The sequence below is a fragment of the Nylanderia fulva genome, unplaced genomic scaffold (assembly GCF_048542155.1).
Source record: "Nylanderia fulva isolate GAGA-0341 unplaced genomic scaffold, ASM4854215v1 Scaffold85, whole genome shotgun sequence".
Lineage (NCBI taxonomy): Eukaryota > Metazoa > Arthropoda > Insecta > Hymenoptera > Formicidae > Nylanderia > Nylanderia fulva.
This window is the reverse complement of record NW_028190972.1, coordinates 285,747-308,072: the sequence shown is the minus strand read 5'-3', so window position 1 is coordinate 308,072 and position 22,326 is coordinate 285,747. Positions and strand designations below refer to the sequence as shown.

At 31.4% G+C, this 22,326-nt stretch overlaps 1 protein-coding gene across 6 annotated transcripts in view; it reads right to left on the bottom strand.

Annotated features, from left to right (window-relative positions):
• Positions 1-22,326, bottom strand: part of LOC114928593 (Kinesin heavy chain 73) — a 66,253-nt gene that overhangs the window by 13,566 nt on the left and 30,361 nt on the right. For 3 of the 6 annotated variants that reach the window (XM_029299844.2, XM_029299845.2, XM_029299848.2), the window contains exons 3-21: positions 16,424-16,587; positions 15,720-15,988; positions 14,829-15,076; positions 14,613-14,733; positions 14,328-14,540; positions 13,952-14,215; positions 13,615-13,864; positions 13,361-13,503; positions 12,942-13,289; positions 12,299-12,475; positions 11,426-11,954; positions 11,054-11,278; positions 10,694-10,960; positions 10,411-10,593; positions 10,122-10,313; positions 9,744-10,037; positions 9,508-9,650; positions 7,936-8,107; positions 4,250-4,267 (exon numbers count right to left, since the gene is read on the bottom strand). In XM_029299844.2, coding sequence (XP_029155677.2) covers positions 4,250-4,267; positions 7,936-8,107; positions 9,508-9,650; positions 9,744-10,037; positions 10,122-10,313; positions 10,411-10,593; positions 10,694-10,960; positions 11,054-11,278; positions 11,426-11,954; positions 12,299-12,475; positions 12,942-13,289; positions 13,361-13,503; positions 13,615-13,864; positions 13,952-14,215; positions 14,328-14,540; positions 14,613-14,733; positions 14,829-15,076; positions 15,720-15,988; positions 16,424-16,587 — 4,220 coding nt within the window. The remainder of the gene's footprint in view (positions 1-4,249; positions 4,268-7,935; positions 8,108-9,507; positions 9,651-9,743; positions 10,038-10,121; positions 10,314-10,410; positions 10,594-10,693; positions 10,961-11,053; positions 11,279-11,425; positions 11,955-12,298; positions 12,476-12,941; positions 13,290-13,360; positions 13,504-13,614; positions 13,865-13,951; positions 14,216-14,327; positions 14,541-14,612; positions 14,734-14,828; positions 15,077-15,719; positions 15,989-16,423; positions 16,588-22,326) is intronic. The other 3 variants (XM_029299847.2, XM_029299850.2, XM_029299846.2) reach the window with 2 other exon arrangements.

The window sequence follows — 22,326 nt, the reverse complement described above, 5'->3', positions numbered from 1 at the left end:
CAGGAAATGGATGCTCATCACAATCCTATTAATTTAATAAACATCAATTTTTATAACGCAACATCTTTCATACCCATTTTTCATTTTTTCCATTTGTGATATGTTCTATTTTAGTAAAAATTTCAACAACTCGCCATTGCATTTGCAAATTCAAGATGCACGTGTTCGAAATATGTCTACATGTATGTATACATACGCTATTTTTATAATAGTAGATAAATAATAAATAAATAAAAAAATATATAAACATCTTACATATACACATACACACATAATTCAATGACGTGCATAATGAATTTAAGATCTAGTTTTCAGAGATGATTAGTTTAAAGTCGAAGAAAATGATGTACTTCTGTTTTTAGTGTTACTGTAACAAATTATATTATTATTTAGAATTTTAATATATTATATATATATATGTACTTTATACTATTTTACATTAGATATAAACTAATTATATATATATACAAAATAACTATATGATTCAATAACACAAACATGCTGCACTATATTTGAATTGTGATACCATGCATAACTAAGGTTTAATCTTTCAGCTTTTTCATTTATTTTTAACTATATACAGTTTATTTCACATTTATAAAAATATATTCCTGACTTTAAACTGAATCTCTTTTCATAAATCAGACAAGAAGGAGATATTTGTCATGTTTGTTATTATATAATATAATATTTCGAAAATAATGAAAATAACTTTTAGACAAATTTTCAATCTCCATATCTTGCTTACATATAAAAGATTTATTCTATCACTTTATTCCGTTCGATCTTTTTGTTTCTATTTTCATATTAAATTAAACTATAAAAATAAACAATACAAAGTGTCGCATTTTAATCAATCACCCCAAAAACTATTTTTTATTGTACAACAAAATTAGTTTCAAATAAGTAAAGGTTGTTTAATTTAAAGGGGTATGGAAGACGGCGCTGCTGATTTCTTTCTAAATGGTGCTTTTCAAGGTAATTTGAAGATTATTTGTTTTTTTAAATGAAACCACTACATTTTTGTAAAATAAATCGATTCTGTATAATTTCCAGCATAAAAATTATGCAGGTAAAAGCCAAAAATAAACAGTTTACAAGATATTTTATATGTATACATTTTGATACTAATTTTACGTAAACTGTAATATATCTCAAAATATTTAATGTTTGACGATCTTACTTCAATATTTTTATTAAAAAAACTTTTTTTTTAAACAACAATGTATTTTCTTTGCATTAATTCCTTTCATTATTTTATGCATAAAAGTTTTATTAAGATAAGATAAAAAAATAAATATTGTGCAACCGACGCGCGGAAAGTCGCCCTTTACGCACATGATGGGATTTTAGAAAGGGCTCCCTTTCCACGCACCGGTCACACAAAATATCGTAGCCAACATGTGCGGGTCGTAAATCAGCCGATCGTGCGAATTGTCACACTCGGCTTCGCCTCGTCCGCCAAACTTCCGGCCGATTTACGATCCCCCGCATTTGTTAGCTAATATACTATTTTACTAGATGTTTCATAGTTTATGTAAGATTATGTTAAACTAAAGTATAATATATCTCGTAAATTATTTACTTTTTGGTCTTCTTACAACTTTTTGTAGTAAATATTGCAAAAAATCGATTTATTTTATAAAAAAATGGTAATTTCCGGTAAATTTTTTTTATATATAATCATATATAATATAAAATTATATAAAAATATATAAAATTATGCATAAGCTATTATATAATTATATATAATTTGATTACTTTGTATATAATTTCATATAATGCTGATTGACACTAATATACAAGGTGTCCGGTAACTAACGGACCAATGATTAAGGGCGGATTCTCTGGCCAATTTGGAGACGATTTTTCCTTAGCAAAAATGTTGAAAAGTCAATAATTTTCGAGTTATAAGCGATTGAAAAAAATGGGTTTTTTTAAAACTAAACGTTTTGGAGTTAAAAGTCTAACATAATTACATTCTTCAGTTAATTTCAGGTAGAGTTTACTATAATAAAATTTTAATTTGAGGCTTAGTTATAAAGATACATAATGACAAATATTGGAAAGTTGTAAACAATGATGACCTTTTTCGACATTTTTGCTGAGAAAAAATCGTTTCCAAATTGACCAAAGAATCCACTTGTAATCGTTGGTCCGTTAGTTACCGGACACCCTGTATATGTATATAATTATGCATATAACGAATAGATATTTCTTTATGTAGTGTTTTATATACAATCTAACATGATTATATATAAACTCTCATAATTTATATCTAAATTTATATAAGTATATATAAAAAGCATTTATGCTAGTTTGTTCGCTTACCGCTATATGACGCATATACATGCCCTATCTCGTATTTAAATTTTATTTTGAATATTATATATATATATATATATATATATATATATATATGTATATATAATATATATGTAGTTTACAAAAAGTGACTAATATTAGCTAACAAGTGCGGGGGATCGTAAATCGTGCGGATTGTCACACTCGGCTTCGCCTCGTGCGCCAAACTTCCGCACTCTCAATCGATTTATGACCCGCACATGTTGGCTACGATATTTTGTGTGACCGGTGCGTGGAAAGGAAGCCCTTTCTAAAATTCCATCATGTGCGGGAAGGGCGACTTTTCGCGCGCTGGTTGCACAAAATATATTAAAGATTTAATTATACCTATTAGTTTGATTTTAATATGAGAAATCAAACTGATAGAAGTTCAAACATTAATAAATATATTCAAATAAGTACAAAAAATGCATAATTAAAATGTTACAGTAATATGCATATGGGATATAATTATATCTAATTATATACAATTGTAACTAATTATATATAGACATATTTCATATATAGTTATGTATAGTTATATATTATATCATTTACATATGATCATATATAAAAAATTTTGTACCGGGTTTCATTTAAAAAAACATAAATGACTGAAATCGAAAGCGCCCTTTAGAAAAAAATCAGCAGCGCCATCTTCTATCTCCTTTTTTAAATCAAAACTTTTATTCTATTTATTTTAAGTTAGAAACATTTTGTGCTACAATCAAAAATAAAAAAGTTTTTGAGGGTGATCGATTAAAATGGGACATCCTGTATATTAATTACATTATAAAAATAAAATGCAAATGATATTGAACAGCATCAATTTGCGTTTAGACACAGAATAATCCTCATTTTTAATATGTATACTAATTATAGAAAATATTTACTTATATATTATATTTTACAATAAACTTTCTTTTCTGTCTAGAGCATTTATTGCTCATATAACAGCATATTCACAAGTTTGTATATATTTTAGATGTATGATATAAAGATTGATACATTGCAGATTTCTTCATACATCTAATGCAACATTTCAATCGTGTTGATTATTTTGAACGTTTTATATAATAAATTAATTTGTTAAATGCAACCAAATTTTGTTCTCAACTAGTACATTTAACAAATTATCAGGGATATCATTATAGAAATCATCTTGATTCATCAAAATGTTTGTAAAAGACAAGAGATTTTCCAGAATCATATCGAATTGTAAATTATGATAATAGATATATATGAAAATATGAAAATGATTTCTATGTGATGACTTTTGATCACAAACGGTGTGATGCATGTGCATATATATATGCGTATACACATATACACACACACATACAGAGCTTGCTTGCTAATATAATTTTACATTTTAACAAACAAAAATGAACAATAGCGTATAAAAAGTGTATCAATAATTCAATCAACCATATAAAATGTAAGAAAAGCAAAAAAAAAAATTCAATAAACAAATTATGTTGATATATGCTGGACTGCACACAAGAAATGCCATTCGCATGCAAACTATAAGCAGGGGAGAAAAGAGCTGAAACAATAATATATCGACGCAATAAAATTGCATTTAATTAAAACAAAAACAAACGTCAAAAGACAATCTCCTCGGTTTACGGTAAAACGCTAAACTCCTTCTTGAGTCAACTAAACAATCGAACAAATGACACTTACGGAAACATGTATACTCAACGTCATAAAAAAATGCATTCTTATTCTGAACATTACTAAATATAGTACAAATATAATGTCTCTGATATATATATTACTATAAAGGCGAACTTTGAAATAAAAATAAGACAGACAGACTCAACCACTCACGAGACATATGTACTAATTGTCATTGCCAATAAATGGCAATCAATTAAATATCAAAATCAAGACTCCATTTTACCTGAGTTGAGAATGGAGCCTTGCGTGGGCCGAAATAGTTGTAGAAGTAGTAGACGTAGAGTTAAACAGAGGAACAGATTAGTTGCATACATTATAAATCAGTTAACATTCATTAATTTTGTTTTGTAGAATTCATTAATCGAAGTTTGTTGGTGTTTTATTTATTGTAATAAGTGGTGGAGCACGCTTAAATGTATAGCTGCTAAAACACTAGGCAAATTTTGGGAGAGTAAATTTTACCAAGCTCAACTATATTTTTGTTATCAAGTAAATATTCTTAAAATTATTTTGATTTTGATACTAATATACAAGATATCCTATTTTAATCGATTACTCCTTAAAACTTTTCATTTTTGACTGTACAATAAAATGTTTTAGACAAAAGTTGTTTAATTTAAAGGAAGATAAAAGATGACGCTACTAATATTTTTCTGAAGGGCGCTTTTCAAGGTCGTTTTCTTAAATGGAACCATTATATTGATGTAATATAAATCGATTTCTCGTAATTTTCGGCATAGAAAGTTATAAGGATAAGATGACCAAAAAATAAATAGTTTACGAGATATTTTATACTTAAGTTTGACATAATTTTACATACACTATGAAATATCTCGTAAAATATTTATTGTTCGACGATCGTACCTCAATACTTTTATGCCTAAAATAATGAAAGAAATATATTGATGAAAAGAAAACACATAATTATGTGTAAGAAAATGTATATGTATATAGCTGCTAGTTACAAATTACATACTTTTTCTTATAAATAACTATATAAAAATCTATATAATTATTTATTTTTTGACCATCTTACTCTTTTATAACTTTATGCCGAAAAAAACGAGGAATCGATTTATATTACAAAAATATGGTGGTTCCATGTAAGTAAACATAAATGACCTTCAAATGATCTTGAAAAGCGTCCACCAGAAAAGAGTTCACCAGCATAAGTAACGCCATCTTCTCCCCCTTCAAATCAAATAACTTTCACTTAAAACATTTTGTTATACAAAAAGTTTTTGGAATAATGATTAAAAAAGGGGACACCCTGTTATATAGTATAATATATATATATATATATAATATAATATAATATAACATTATACATATGTATATATATATATGGGACGTTTCTCGTCAAGTGGGACAAGTGTCTGAGCAACATTTATTAAGTCGAAATAAAATGTTCGAGAGTTTAAAATTTTCACTAAGAAAGATATGATTCGCTGTACGAATCTACCGCAGATGTACGTGCGCAAAGACGACGAAAATTTAATTTTTCGCCGTCATATGCTTATTGAGGGACAATCTCGTATTCGAGATCTGAATATCTGAATTCTTCGGTTTCCTTTACTCCCCTAGAGTGATGTAGACGAGAAAAATTTTTTTGAACCGATATATTTTTCTCGTCTACATCACTCTAGGGGGATAAAGGAAATCGAAAAATTCAGATCTCGAATACGAGATTGTTCCTCAATAAGCATATGACGGCGAAAAATTAAATTTTTGTCCATCTCCGGTAGGCTCAGAAATTTTCTCATTGGATCATCGGTTACATTCCTACATCCGACTGCGACATACGACTTATTGTAGACCAGACTTTATCGCCGTTCTACAATGTAGTGTCGTAGACCGTAATCGTAAGAAATTGACAAACCACAATCGATTATTTCAAAATCAATTGTGATAAGTCAATTTCCTACGACTACCACCTACGATACTCCATTTAGAACGGCCTTTAAAGGCGGTAGTCGTAAGAAATTGACCTATTACAATTGATTATTTTTGAAATAATCGACTGTGGTTTGTCAATTTCTTACGACTATGGCCTACGACACTACATTGTGGAACGGCCATTAAAGGGCCTTCTACAATGGAGTGTCGTAGGCTGTAGTCGTAAGAAATTGACAAACCACAGTCGATTATTTCAAAAATAATCGATTGTGATAGGTCAATTTCTTACGACTACGGCCTACGACACTACATTGTAGAATGGCTATATAAGACAATCTTAAATATAAGATCGAATTATTAATACCGGCCTACGAATTTATAAGCGACATGAAAAACCCCCAAGTACCGATTTTCATGAAAATTGAATGAATTTTGGACCACCTGATCAATAAATTTTCGATCAGTTCTTCATTTAAAAAAAAACTTTAGCCGTTATATTATAGCGATTATTTTCAATTTTTCAAAAGGCCACGTGTTTTCGAACATCTTATTTTGACTTAATAAATTTTACCCAGAAACTTGTCCCATTTAACGTGGAACATCACATATACATATACGTATATAGTATTAAAACTACACTATACATATATATATAGTATATTCTATAATAAAATCGTAAATTACCAAGTTGAGCATAGCAATATGACATAACAATACGACAGAAGCTAGAATTATAATAAAAAAATTCAGCATAGTGTGGTTATATTAATAATGAAATTGAAGTTATATACCAAATATTTTCAAGTGAGCTTAATCAATTATCTTAGATGATAGCAGTAAGCCCTTTAAAGTGTGTCATTAATACTTCATACAATATTTATATTTTGTTTTATATTTTTTTATAAATTACGTTAAAAAACAATTGTTTTTTTTAATTTGTACAAATTTTATAGAATAATTGATAAAAAAAAATTATGCCTTTACAAGCAATTCTTCTATTTAACCAATAGAATAGAAATTCGCAGACACACATATAAAGAGTACACTAATGGTGAATGATATGAATTTCAAAAAAGTAGAATGCTCTTTTTATGATCATGAAATTAACATCCCGAGTGGAGCTTGAGACAATCGAAACTAGTAGTAGGGAAAATATAAACCGTCATAGCCAAAGTGAAATATCGAAAACACTGCATAAGCCACATTTCAGAAACAAATTATTGATTTTTGATTGAATATATCTCATAAAAGCAAATTAATGCAATGGAAAGTGATTTCAACATAAAAAGAAATTTAATCTAAAACTAAAGTTCTTATATAAAAAAAAGGACACGATGCTATTGTAAATTTATTTAAGCATTAAATTAAAAATTTTAATAGTAACTTAAGCGAACTAAATATTGCATTCAATATACGATGAATTTGCATAAATACTTGTGATCTATAGTAAAATTATATGTTGAAACTTATCGATTCTTTGTGTCAGAAGTAATCCATCTCTAAGTTCAACAACATTTTTACCTTAATTAAGAGCATTTTTTTATAAAAATTAATTTTTTTTAATGTTATACTTATATGGATACCCTGAAAATATCTATATCTATATCTTAACATGAAATGGATTACTACGGATGATTATGAATGATGATGCATGAATGAATAAACACATGGATGAACAGAGCTTGTATGTTACGATATCTATATATATGATCTTTCTCTTTCTATGATTTCATAAACGATCCTGCTTTACAAGCACAACATATTATAAAAGCTGTATAAAAAAATACTTTTAATATTTTGCACTTAATAATGACAGCATAAATCTAATAATTCAAGATATAATATATATATATATAATATATATATATATATATATATATATATATATATATATATATAGAAAGAGATATGCATACACAAAATTAAGAAATCATAGAATATGTATCTATCTCTCTAGTCGTTTATGTGACTCTGACAGTAATAATATTGAATGAATAAAAAATATATGCTTACCAATTCCAAACGTCTTTGGTGGTGCAGATATGAAATTATTTTCGTCATTTCTCACGTGACCTATGGACGCGCGTCGCGGATGTGGGAGACCATTTATTTCCGAATTAAGATCTGTTACGCTTTCTGAACGAGTAACATTCAACGAGTCCATCGATGTATCGAATCTCATAATCTGGAAAATCCATGAAAATCTCTCTTTATTAAATAAATATGCTCAATCGTAGCGACTTAAAATTTTAAGGGTGTGTTTGTTATGAAAAGACCTGTCAAATGAGCCCCCAATTTTAAATTAGACCCTTAGTCCAATTTAAAATTTTCAACCCCCCTTTTATCCCTGCGTACCAGGGAGATGATCGGTATCCATGTTAGGATAGCTTTTTTGAAAAATCAAAATACATGTTTTACCGCGTTTTTTGATATTTTCATTTTTACAAAAATTATTTAGGGGTTTCCACACTTTTCACAAACCCTGTGTGTGCATATATATATATATATATATCGCGAATCACCTTTCATGGGCACACTGTAAAAAAATATGTAATATATTACACAAAAATATGTAAAATTACATAAATAATAAGTGTAAAATTACACGATAAATAATAGAAATGATTACCTTTTCATTATTTATCATGTAATTTTACATTTATTATTTATGTAATTTTACATATTTTTAATGTAATTTTACAAAATTTTTTACAGTGCAGATAGAGCGTGTTAAACTGAATAGAAAAGTCCTGTATCATTTTGCGATATTCGCAATAATTATTGAGTTATTAACTAAAATATCTAAACAAATGAGCGGGTAGAAAGCGGTAGGCCGGACTCGGTGTGCACTTATTTGTTATATGCCACTTAGTATCAAAAATATCATCTTACTTTTCGGCGCCACTACATTGGTCGCCGCTCGCTGCATGACGCCGCCTCTCGATCAAATAATGCTTTCTACCTGCTTATTCGTTTAGATATTTTAATAAATAACTCAATAATTATTGCAAATATCGCAAAATGATACATGAATTTTCTATTCAGTTTAACACGCTCTATCTGCCCATAAAAGGTGATTCGCGAATTATGGGACACCCTGTATATGTATATATATATACAGGGTTTGTGAAAAGTGTGGAAACCCCTAAATAATTTTTGTAAAAATATGTATATATATATATGTATATACACATATATATATACATATTTTCACAAAAATTATTTAGGGGTTATATATATATATATATATAGGTTATGTAATTATTTCACATTAAAGAACAAAATATCTCGTAAACTACGTAACTTTTTGACTATCCTACCCATAACTTTTTTTGCCAAATATTGTAAGGAATCGGTTTAAAATTAAGATGATTCCATTTTAAAAATGGTTGACCTTCAAATAACCTTGAAAAATAATCTTAGTTAAAACTCAAGATTGTCAACTTTTTTCCCTCTCAAAACCTTTTTATATATGAAATATTTTCTCGTTACAGATATAGTTCAGCAATATTCGAGTATATTAATTAAAATAAAAAATCCTTGAATGATATAATTTCAACATTCAAGATGTCTAAAAGATAGTACCTGCGAGAAGTTTGGAACACTTGCAGTTTTACGCATCAATGGTTGCCCTTGTGCTTGTAACAGTTCCTTTACAGCGACACTTTGTCGTAATCGGTCCAACGTTAATATACTTTCGACAGCTGAGACACCGCGAGTATATTTTTCTATAGAGGTGCAAGTAATAAATAAAGACAATGATTAATATCTTTAGAATCTTCAAAACACTTGGAATAATTTTGCGAATTTTTAATTCTCACCTATGTAAGTTTCTCCGTCGCATAAACTATTATCTTCTCCGCTAGCCGCGATTTGCGCCAAGCTCTCACGATCTTCTAGCTCTTCGCTCGCTTTTGGTATGTTCGAAACTACCTCATAAGTGACGCCGGTTTGCATTAAGAAGTCAGTTCGTACGATTCTCTTGAAAATTCTATCCGTGATGCTCTGCCTCTTGTATATGTTTAAAGCTAACCTTTTGCGCAGCACAAGGTCCATCGGTGCTGGATGCGACAAGCGAACGGTGGTCTTCAGGATTAGAAACACCCTTTCATTAGCTGAAAAAAGCGAGAAATCGTTGCAAATAGATCGCTAGTTTAATCGCTATAGAATGAAGAATGTGGCAAAAAACTAATAAGTACCATCAGTCACTCTGTTAAGATGCACGTTGTCGTGTATACTAGAATCCCAAGCGGCGATGGCACATACGTCTTTCTCTAAATGTCGAATTATCGGTAAATTATAAAATTTATTTCCGTGTTCTTTAGGTAGAATCGAATTCAATCCTGTCACCGACACTTCCTCTCCCGATTGATGCGTTGAGAGATCATCAGCTGTTTTTTTTTTTTTTTTTTTTTTTTTTTCGAAACAAACATTAGTAAATCAAACAAAGAACATTATATGCTAATGTATAATTTGTTTTTGCAATACCGTTGAGATCGAGGAATAATACGGGGATATGAGGTTCCATTCCTGCAGGAGCAATCCAGTCGGCAGGAGCACCGGGAATACCTGAGCCAGCCGCAGGAACTAGAACGGCATTCCGCTCCTCTGTAAGACTAACCCATTGATCGACTAGACTTTGTTCTCGCTCCATGTCTTGTTCCGTTTTGTCTAGAAAATCGAAAAAAGTGTGTATCAGAAAATAAATAAATGATTAAGTGAAATAAAATATTTGTATCTTAGGTACAATACATTTTGCATATTTCCATACCTTGTTTATTGATGAGTTTCTGAATCTGTTGATCAAGATACTGCCGTCTTCTCATTAAAGCGTCGCTCCATTTCTCTCTCAATATACTCAGATCCTCGTCCTGGTAACTATCTAACGGAATTTGCAATCGGTTTCGTACGGATACACTGCCAACGGCTATATTCAATATCGTTTGACAGATAATTGGCAGGGTTCCGGAATTCTGTACCGGTTTGACTCGAACTTGTATCCGACGTTGTTGACCTTGTCGAAGTTGATAAATGCCACCTAGGAAGAAAAAGGAATAAATATTCAATCATAAATAAGTAGAATGATATTCTCTATATATAACATAAAAATGAATTGTGAACATTTCTTCACCTGTACATGTATCTTGCTTTACTGCGACTTCGACGGGGCAATATTCTCCCTGCTCATTCAGTTCCTGTATTTCCACCCATAATTCGATCTTCCTCGTTAATTCTGACCATCGGTCAGCGAGCGATCTGGCTTTCGCCAATTGTTGCTGTTCCACTTCCCATCCAGGCTTACTACGTGAGAAACCTGCACTGCGATGACCCCATACCTCTATACTCAACGCACCCTCTATAAGCATAATAGAGCAAAACAAGTGTCAATAACTATGAAGCAATCGTCTCTATTTCTGTATTAAAAGAATAACAACGCAAAATTTTGTAAATGCAAGACAAAAAAGAATAACGACAAACACAAGAACTGATGATGAATCTCTACCTGCTGCATGTTCCATAAACTCCTCCGTGATTGGTATAGTGAAATCCTTGGTGTGATCAAATTTAAATGCCAACGAGTCTCTCTGTCCAGTGATGCAGTTCGAATTGGGTAGCTCCGCGTTCACCATCGGTGGTACTACTATCGGTTCCGGGTGACCCCAAAACATATATTGGCAAAATACAAAGTGGCTTAACGAGAGTGGTAGACCGGTGGCCTGTTTTATCGTAACGCGACAGGTGATGTGACTGGATCCCCCGGAATAATCCTCAGTTTCGGAAGACGTCGAGTCCGCGGAGGAAGATTCCGAAGCGGCCTCGCAAATCCGATCCTGAGGAAATTGTCCGGATATGCGACTTATCTCGACCTGCAGTCGACCAGCGACTTCCCCTTGCTGACTAATAATCGGAGTGTGATAATCTAATCGTACATCGTGGAACAGCACTTCTAAGAAAATATTCGCGACGCCAATTAGATTGTGATTCTCCTGAGATTCGTAAAACGGATCTTGCGTTTTTCCCGGCAATTCGTCCTGTAGGGAAGAAAAAGAAAGAGGGAGAGAGAAAGAGAAATTTGTACAAGAACAATTTCAAAAATTCAAGGGTCATTCAATAAGTAAAGAGATAAACGTGACTGCAGTTCGAAATAAGAATACCTTGAAAATCACAAGTTGGCATTTCTGTTCATCAATTTAAAACAACTGTTTGACAACTATTTCAGTCATATATTAATTCTAACATTCATTCAACAATAATATGTCACCCTCAAAAAAAATATACTTTTGAAGAATTGTTTGTCTCTTTACTTTTATTGAATGACCATCGTATTTGAAAGAAAATACTTTAAATAATTTCCATTTTAAACGCATGTAATTACCTTAATCGCTGGTAATCGTTGACAATTGTGAGGATCTTTTCGTTCCTCGTACATATCTCGCATATCGACCAGCTTATTTTCCAGTTTTTCCATAGACCATACTTGACTACCTGTATTCGTTCTTTTCACTAAAATTGCAGGCTCACTGACAAACGCGCCCCGCTGAAAGAATACACTCTACATATCGAAGAGTGTGAAAAAGAAAACAAAAAGAAAATAAATTAACAAAAAAAAATAAAAATAGAGAAATAAAAAGGAAAAGAAAAATCGAAATAAAACAAAGGAAAAGTAACCGTATACAATTAAATAAATCGATAAAAATAGAAACTTATAAAAATAAATAAGTAGTTGTAATTATATAGGATAAATTCTAAATAAATGCGCAAATAGAACTTATTCAAAATTTGAGAAAAGAAATGGAAACCTAATTTTCAGTTTCTTCTTTAGTATAACTCCTCTAAGAGGGATATACGTTTATATGAAAAACCTTTCTTAAATTTCGACAAGAAATCTAAAATTTTCACTTATTTAGAATCATCCTGTATACATTAAAGTAAATATGTTTGTAAATCAGAAAAAATAGCACACGAATGATGAAAAGAAAAGAGGCAAAACATAATTTATTGTTCTCATTATTTTATACCTTTCTATTTGGACTTAGATTATTCGGGGGAATCTGCAGGGTAACGCTGAATTTTGTCTGTTTGCCCATCTCTTCCGCGAGAAAGTTCGCCTCCTGCACCAACGCATTGGCCTTCAAAATGTCTGTCTTCAGTTGACCTAAACTTCGCTTGAACATCTCGTCCCGCTCCTGCGCCCACTTCTCGACACGCATTTGCGTGGTTGGAGTGCAAGCCGGGAGCTTTCCGCTTTGACTACCTCTCAGAGGATCGTACGGCACATAAGGCGAGTACGGCGTGGAGGGAGACAGTATGTTGCGCAGCTGTTGAAACTGCCTTTCGTATTCCAACCGCTGCTTTTCAAGTGCGACCTTCAACGCAGATACAAATATGCTTTGTTAGCCCGATGCTTATTAAAAGCGACGCGATATAAAATATGTACCTGCTTATCTTCCTCGTGTTGCTTCTCCAGCCTCGCGATCGCCCGCTGAATCGGATCGTTCGACAGTTCATTAAGCATAAGTTCCTCTCTGGCGAAGTTATAATCGATATTCTGAGCGGGAGTTTGCGGTTCGCTATTGATTGCTGTAGAATAAAAGATACAGAAATGTACGTGTTATTTGTTTTCGTTTCGTGAACTCGATACTTTTTATCATGAAATTAATATATATGTATATATATAAAGTCGAATCGCACCTGTAGCGCTTCTCGGACAGTTTACTCTGAAGAAGTGATGGTTTCCCCAAACAATTCTATCGCCGTGTTGTAACAGAGTCTTATCTACGACTTGCGTGCCGTTAACAAAGCATCGAGCACCATTCAATGGCGTCATGTACAAAGCTGGTTCTTCTATCGTGATAACGCAATGTTCCGGTAGTATACCCAAACCGTGCAATTGAATATCCTGTTCTGTCTTGGCTGAACGACCGCCTACAAGAGTCCTTTCCTGGAAATTCAAACATATGCGACATGAATCTATTGAAACATAACAAACAACTAGAACACTATGCAATTGATAACATGTCCTACATACCTTGAGGTAATAAACCAATAACTCATTTAAACTTGGATCATCGTTTAAATTAACCAAGTAGTATTTATTCTTCTCTACTTGAATACCAGACGCTTGTACGCTTATTCCCATCTTTTCGAGAGCTTGCTGCCTCTCGTGTTGCAATCTTTCGGTCTTCACTAGTTTCTCCTCCCATGTCTGTGACATTTCCTTCATCAATTTTTCCGATTCCGATAGCTTTTCCGTAATATCTGTGCGCTGTTGACCGACGATTGATCCCTGAGCCTAATTAATCAAGTGCGTACATTATAATTATTTTTAAATTTAGGTAAGAGTTTATATGTACATACAGATGTTAACACCCTGTATATATAATCAAATACAAAAGTTCTCTTACTGTGGCGTGCAACAACATTTCCTTCAAGGTTTCAACTTCTTGTCTGAGTTCACGAATAATTCTGGCATTAGGATCCTCGTTAACCACGGCATGATTGACTATCCTCTTCGCTCTATCGGCATATCGAAGAGTTGATAACGTTTCTTCGTAATTGTCCGCAGCCGGCGATATAGTGGCTACCATAACAGTTTTGCTATTACCACCAAGATTATCCTAAAAAAAATAGTGAGATGTATCCAAGAATCGAAAAGAGACGCAGACAGATAAGGAAAGAGAAAGATATACCTTCAAGAGCCAAGTAAGAACCGAATCTCTGTACGGTACAAAATTATCCTTCTTCTTGTTGTTGTTGATGGAGTTCTGATCCGCCAATTTTGAAATGACTAGACCCAACGTCGTTAGGGACCTATTAATAAATTAATCCCAGTTATACTTTTCACACGTTCTCATGCTGAGGGTGAAAAAATGTTCTCTCCACAAGATTCGAAAAAATGTATTTACTTGTTAATATTGCTTCCTTCTTTAAGCCTATCGCCCACTGCTCCAGTTTTCACAGCCCTTTCGCTCCCAGCTAAATCCACCAAGCTCATCCGCGAGACCTTTTCTCCGCTGACCCCGCTTTTCGAATCCGTTAGAGTCTGCGTAAGGATTACCGAGAATACGGCATGCGAACGAGAGCTCTCAGAATTCATATTCGTCGCAGCCACCGTCCGCGACTTGTTGCCCTCCGCCATGAGATTGTCGATATCCTATTCGCGATTGAACACGGAACGAATGAATAATATATATATATATATATATATATATATATACAGAGTGTTCCAAAATTAGACCGATTTCAAGTAGGTTATAAAGGATCAAACAAGCCAATTTAGTCAATAAACCCATTACTGCAAATAAGCCGTTGGCATTAATGATTTTTTAAGTAAGGTATACTTTCTTCTTTTCCATTATATCTAGCTTCCATATAAATCGAATACATATTATCGGCCATCTCTTCATAAGGAAACTTATCCATTTCGAATATAAATTTCGACTAAATAATAATTAATACTAAGTGTAATGTTGAATGAATACTCAATGCTGTAATACTGAGCTTAGTTAGTCAACAATATCTTATTTAAACAATGATAAATAATGTTAAACAATGCTAAACAATGCTAATCAATGCTCTACATGTTATATCAAACAATATTTTAGTCTCTAGTTCTCTAGTGCCAAAATGGCTCATTTGCAGACATTTATTGACTGGTTTATTTTGATATAACTGGTTTATTTTGATATCCTTTATAACTTCAAAGTTTGTCTGTCTAATTTTACAACATTGTATATATTATTTAAATTTGAAAGACATAATCCAAAAGTGATAATGGTTCAGGACGAGACAGTCACCTGAAAAGAAGTGACCGCCAATTGACTGAGTCCATCCACATAGGGTCCTAGAACATTGTGCTCTCTGACTTTGAGCGATTGCTTATTCGGCTTTGGATCCAAGAGATCATGCACCTTCTCATTGTAGATCTCCATATATGAGACCTCGACCTTGTACGTGAGCTCGGAACTTTGCTGTTTTGCTATCATATCAAAGAGATTGTCGCACAAGCGTGGTATTATCCCTTTGTTGTCGCCACTGCCCATCATCGTATAAGACTTTCCGGAGCCTATAAGGATGTGCGAAATACGAATTAAATCCGATTTGTTGGTTGGGAGTGAGCCTCCAAATGTTCATAAAAAATATAATAATGTTTCAAACGTGCAAAATCCTATATTTTTTGTTATCCTTTCGTGTCTCGCTTACTATAGAGTGCTATATAAAGAACTTATATTATTGTTGTTTGTGACACTTTGTTTTGCCTCATCGTAGGTCAATGCCTCGTCCCAGGGAAAATCAACTGTTTATCGATGAGACGACCCGCTCAATCGGCTAATTGCATTATTTGCCGCATTACTCTCTGCTCATATTTTGTTTCGACTGTCGCACCATTTTTAACGCGCCACAGTTTTTTTTTTTTTTTAATATTTTTAATTTAAAACCCCTAAATTACCGCAAAAGTAACAGCTAAAGTATTGTAATATTTCAACTAGAATATACGTACCGGTTTGTCCATAGGCAAATATACAGGCGTTGTAACCCTGAAATGCATTGTCCAAAATATCACGACCCAGGGCATCGAAAACGACATCTTGACTTGCAAAATTTTCCGTTCCAGGTTCCAAGGAGTAAAAACAGTGGTCGAAAGCGAAAGTTTTCGGCTTGTTTCTGCAATATAAAATAATAAAATAAATATCGTTATATAAAATCTCTCTCGACAAGAATAGATTATACGTCGAAACACGCGGTCATGTGTCATGTCAAGAATGTCATGTTTCATAAAAATCAAAATAGTTTTCCTATGTCAAATATCATTTCCCCTCTGTGCTATCAGCAAAAATAATCGCATAGCAATGGCACATTGTTATTGATTTTCAGTCACATCTCAACTTCAATTAGCTCAGAAAAAAAGAGAAGAAAAAATAAAACTCTACTTTCCCTACATATATATATATATATATATATATATATATATATATATATAAATTGATTGAGAAATGAAAGAAATATATCTTAAGCTTTAATAATATAATATAAGTATATTATATTGTAATAAAATGTTACATTTATAAAATATATTTTATATTTAATTTATATATATATATATATATGTATATATATATGTGTATATATATATATATATATATATATATATATAGAGTGTCCTATTTTTTATCTTAGCCACTTCCCTCTAAAACTTTCATTTTTAAGGGGATCCCGGATGATCTTTTTACCGACCGAATGCGAGAATATTTATTTTTTTCATATAACTTTTTATTGACTATACTGATCAATAAATCCTTTTCCACAATTAAAGTACTTATAAAAACGGACCGCGCTAGCTATGTTTGCATATATAAATCATATAAAAATCAAAAATTACAATTTTGTTATCGGCTGCTTTGTGTCAGTTCGTAATAATACTTACTTAATAAAAAAAGTTCTGCAGTTTGTCTGTGCATGAAATATAGTATGCGCAGTAAGAATAATATGAAGAATTATTAGTAAACGATTAAAAGTGAGATTGCAAGTCTAATAAAAAAGTTATATATTAAAAACATTTTTACGCGTATGTGTTGTATACGTGCATATGTTTAGATATGTGTGGTGCTAACCTATCATGTGTATATGTGTATACGTGCATATGTTTAGATATGTGTGGTGCTAACCCGTCGGAGTTCGGCCAACGCTCCGGCATCACCTTAATTGTAAAACAAAATGCTTCAAACAAAAATTGTTTGATTTGCAGCAGGAAAGATAATGGCGCTACTGACGTTCTTCTGAAGAGCGCTTTTCAAGGTCATTTAAAAATCTTTTTTTTTTAGATGTAACTACCATAATTTTTTATATAAATAAATTTTTCGCAATTTTCGGTATAAAAAATTATAACAGTAAGATGACCAAAAAGTGAATAGTCTATAAGATATTTTATATTTAAATTTAACATAAGTTTACATAAACTATAAAATATTTATTTTTCGATAATCTTTAATATTTTTATGCATAATAATGAAAAAAATCAATTGGTGTAAAAAAACAGTTATTTGAAGAAAAAATATATAGTTGCAAATTACATACTTTTTTCTTCTAAGTATCCGTCTTTTGATCTCCTTCAATCAAATAACTTTTGTCTGAAGCATTTTGTTCTACAATCAAAAATAAAATTTTTTTGGGAGAGGGGAAAGCGGGGGTAAATTAAAACAGGACATACTTTTTGGATTATACATACTTTTTATAATTTATTTACACGAAATATTAAAAAAATCATTTAAGAGTCATTTTTATTGAAAAAGTTATAAAAAAACATCGAAGATTTGATTAGTGGCGTCGTAGTATGCATATTTAAGGATAACTTGGATAATAAATGTCATTTAATAAAAATGTGTGTAGTAATTTATGTATGTGAATAAATAAAACTTTGCATGAAAGCGACACGACCGACAAATAGTGATTCGCATATCGATCGAATTCGCAGTATCGTGTCCGAGTATGAGTCACGCACAGTAAATGTGCGAAGGATTCAAAGTAGGTTGGACACCATTGTACCATGTACAGAATAAGATCTTTGACATAATGCACACACACACACACATACACACATCTGATGTATAACTTATTACACAATTTACACATACATATATTATCTATTAACTATATATTTTAATTATTTATTATATTTTATTATATTCTTCCTTGAATATACTTTAGCATTTTATTTTCGCGCGAATATCGCACAAACTGTCGCAGCAATATGATAAATAATAGAAGATTAATAATGAAAGAAATTAATAATAGAAAAAATAATAATGAATAATAATTGATTAGAGAAGCAATTATGAGACATTCTGTGTAATTGAACGATTTCGCGATTACCAAGAACAACTTTGTTCAGCTTCAGATGCAGTGTATATTGCGATGCGGAAACTTGTGCAAAGAAAATAATGTGGTTGTTGTGGCAATGGCCGGTCTTTCTTAAATGAAGGAAGAAGCAACCGACTGGTCATCCCGTAATGCGACGGTATCCCCTCTTCACCTATTCAAATTACTTCTAGTATACATATATATAATAAATACGGGCACCTTATTTTTAAGTGTGACCTTCGACACGCAAGGCTCTGCGGAGCTCGAATATTAAAAACAGCGTCTGCAGCTGATGTTCGTATCTTGCTTAAACACTGCAAGTGCAAATAAAACCTTAATCATCGCGACCGCAATCTCCGATTTTTAAAGTTGTTTCAGTCTACTTGATCAACTGATAATAATAAACCGAGCAATCTGTTGGAATATCATCCTCCAGCTTTGTATACTCCGATATTGATTTGAAATACTCTTTTTAAGATGCATCTTGTAACATTTTCATATTGCGACAACGTTTATAAGGATTAATTTTGCAATATATCACATAAAATGACCGCTATCAGGTATTGTATGTTAGACGTTCAATAATGTTAGAACCATGAGAACGCAGTTTTAGTGAAATGAAAAAACTCGCTTTTTCATATGCGAAGAGATATAATCTCTTGAAACACTTTTCATTTTAGGAAAAATGCTATTTCCGGGATCTCTCAATTTAATAGGTATTTGAAATTTTTTGCCGAGAAAGAGAATGTCGCAAAAAAACTACAATGCTCTATATAATCAATAGTTTTCGAAATATTGACGTTTCAAAATTTTAATTGTTTTTTAAATATATTAAGATTTCAAAATGTTTAATAAAAGGTTATTTTCACAGAGATTTTTCGTCAAATCCTAACCTTTTAATCTAATCAGAAAGGTTAGAATTTTTTCAAGGTGGAGGAACCTTTATTTCTCCCCCGCTCACACTTCTGTTTCATATGCACACCTAACTAAATTCTTATTATTCTTAATACAGTAAAATATACATATATATATTAGAAATAAACGGGCTATAGGAAAATATACATATATTATCATCAATTGTTATGGCGATAGTATTGCCGTTATTACGACTAAAAATTACGGTTTTATTAAAAATCGATAACTCGACAAATATAGGAATGATAGCACATTGTAATTTACGGTATTTTTTGATAAAAGATTCTATAAAAATGACCTATCAAATATTGAAAAGTTCCAAAGACAACATTCTTGCCGTCATTTTCCTTGCATTTTTATATCATAATTTAATATTAAATAGTGTAGCAATCATTGCAATGTAGTAAACTTAAACAAAGAAAATTTTCTGGATAGCAACCTACATGTATTCGTTCTTGGAAATGTGCAGAAGTTAACCCGTGTAATAGCTGGTGACCTCGTGTTTAAATTCAGTTAAATAAATTTCTCGCAAAAGGTACGCTACGTAAGCTTGTTTCGTATCTTATCGCGAACGATTTATCCTTCATAGTACACACAATCGAGACTTTCCATCAATAGTGGTTCAATGGTACAAAAGTGTCTAGTTATACCTTTTAAAGTATCGTAGTAGTTCTCGCTTAAAATACTCGGAACGATTGTATTTTTAATGATAAAGAAATTTAGTCGAGAAGCTATTTTTAGGTCACAGTAAGTTACATGTTTCGGAAAAAAATGTCAAAAATAATAGCGATAAATTCTATTTAATAGCATGCGGGCTGCAATCTGAGACTTTGACTTTCTTCGATCGCATTCGACTCCGTTTTCACTGAACGGCGATCGATAATAGACGACAAAGTCCACGCACCCAAGTCTACCTGATTATTATAAGGAAAGTATAGTAGGGCAACTGTATGCCCGCATAATATCTAGATTATTGCACGTTACTAAACAATGCAGAAGAATGACGGCGAATGCGCTATTGCGCATCTCTCTCGCGAAACAATTCAAAAATAATATTTCCATATATATTTTTATTGCATTTTGCGGTCATGTTCTTTTTTCTACATCCTTTTGTTAATCTTCTAAAATCCATGAATATTATTATTATTATTATTTACGGAATTATCTATATATGTAATTTCTATCATTTTATCTGTAGCTGTTCAGATCGCAAAGTTTTATGTGAAAAATTGTACAAAATTTTACGATTCCGAGTCCTATAATTCCTAAACTTAAAATTATTTTTAGACGTTCTAAGTTTGACTAAAAAATTTTGGAAGTCCTTCTACCGATATATATGATTTTAAGAAATTTAACTTTAGTCTTTAATCAAGATTCTTTTCATAACACAGTTAATAAATTGTTGACAAATTCTACGAGAATAGAAAAAATTGAAATTTCTTATTGCTTGAACCTCACATATAAACTAGGTCTCGATTATAAATTTCAAAAGTCCATTATTAAATGGACCTGCGCGCACAGTGAGAAAGACAAAATTGTGTAAAAATGTATGAATAAATAAAAGTAATACGTAGAAAAATTCTGTTTCTCTCGTGAATTATTCTACACACATATATTAGAAGGTATCTTTTATCTTTCATTTAATTAAAATCTTTGAGATGCGATTCGTGAATCAGAAGGATTAGATTTAGAAGGATTTCTCTTTATTCAAGCTCAAGCCACGCCCTCAATCTCTTGATAATAAAAGATTATCATAGAAGGATTACCGATAAAAAAAGATACTTGCATTATCGTTTCTCTTCTTCTCTTTCTTTCTCATTTAATTTTAAGCAAATTGTAGAGTCACTGAAAATTAAAATATTTGATTTCCCGTTTATATATTCATGGCAAAAGGATAATCTAAAAAAATGCAATTTATGCATATTAAGATTCGTAGATGATTCTATCACTTTTACCTTAGAACGACATTCATTTTATTTGTGTACTGCATATAGACTCGCTATAAATGTTATAAAATTGTTATATGTAAATATTATATATATATATATAACAATTTGGAAATAATGTTCAATATTTTAAAAACTATTGCAAACACTTGAAAAACTATCAAATAACTTGATGCTAAATATGTTAGGTTACTGTCTGAGAAATAATTTTTGGGGATTAATAATTTTAAAAAGTTATTTTTTCAAAATTTTATTAATATGATTAAATGGAGGTCTTTTTACTATAAAACTTTTGTCTAAAATATTTGTTAATATCTTGAATAGTTTTTGAGATATATCGAAAACAAAAAAGCCATTTTTCTTATGAGGAATGGTTTAATCCCCTTAGATCGTAATTCATCACAAACAAAAAATAGTTTTGTGTTACGGATAAATTACTACTTGTACATAAAATTTCAGAATTTTTTAAATTTTCGGGTTACCTAATTTCCCTTGTCAGTCGTGGTCGGCCAAGACAGTAACATATTCAGTATCAAAAGTTATTCGATACTTTACCAAGCGTTTGCAGTAGTCTTTTAAATACTAAAAATTATTTCCAAATTGTCATCAGATCACAATTTTGAGAAATTTACAATTAAAGTAATAAAAAAAATTTATATCATGGAAAAATTGCAACTCACGGGTT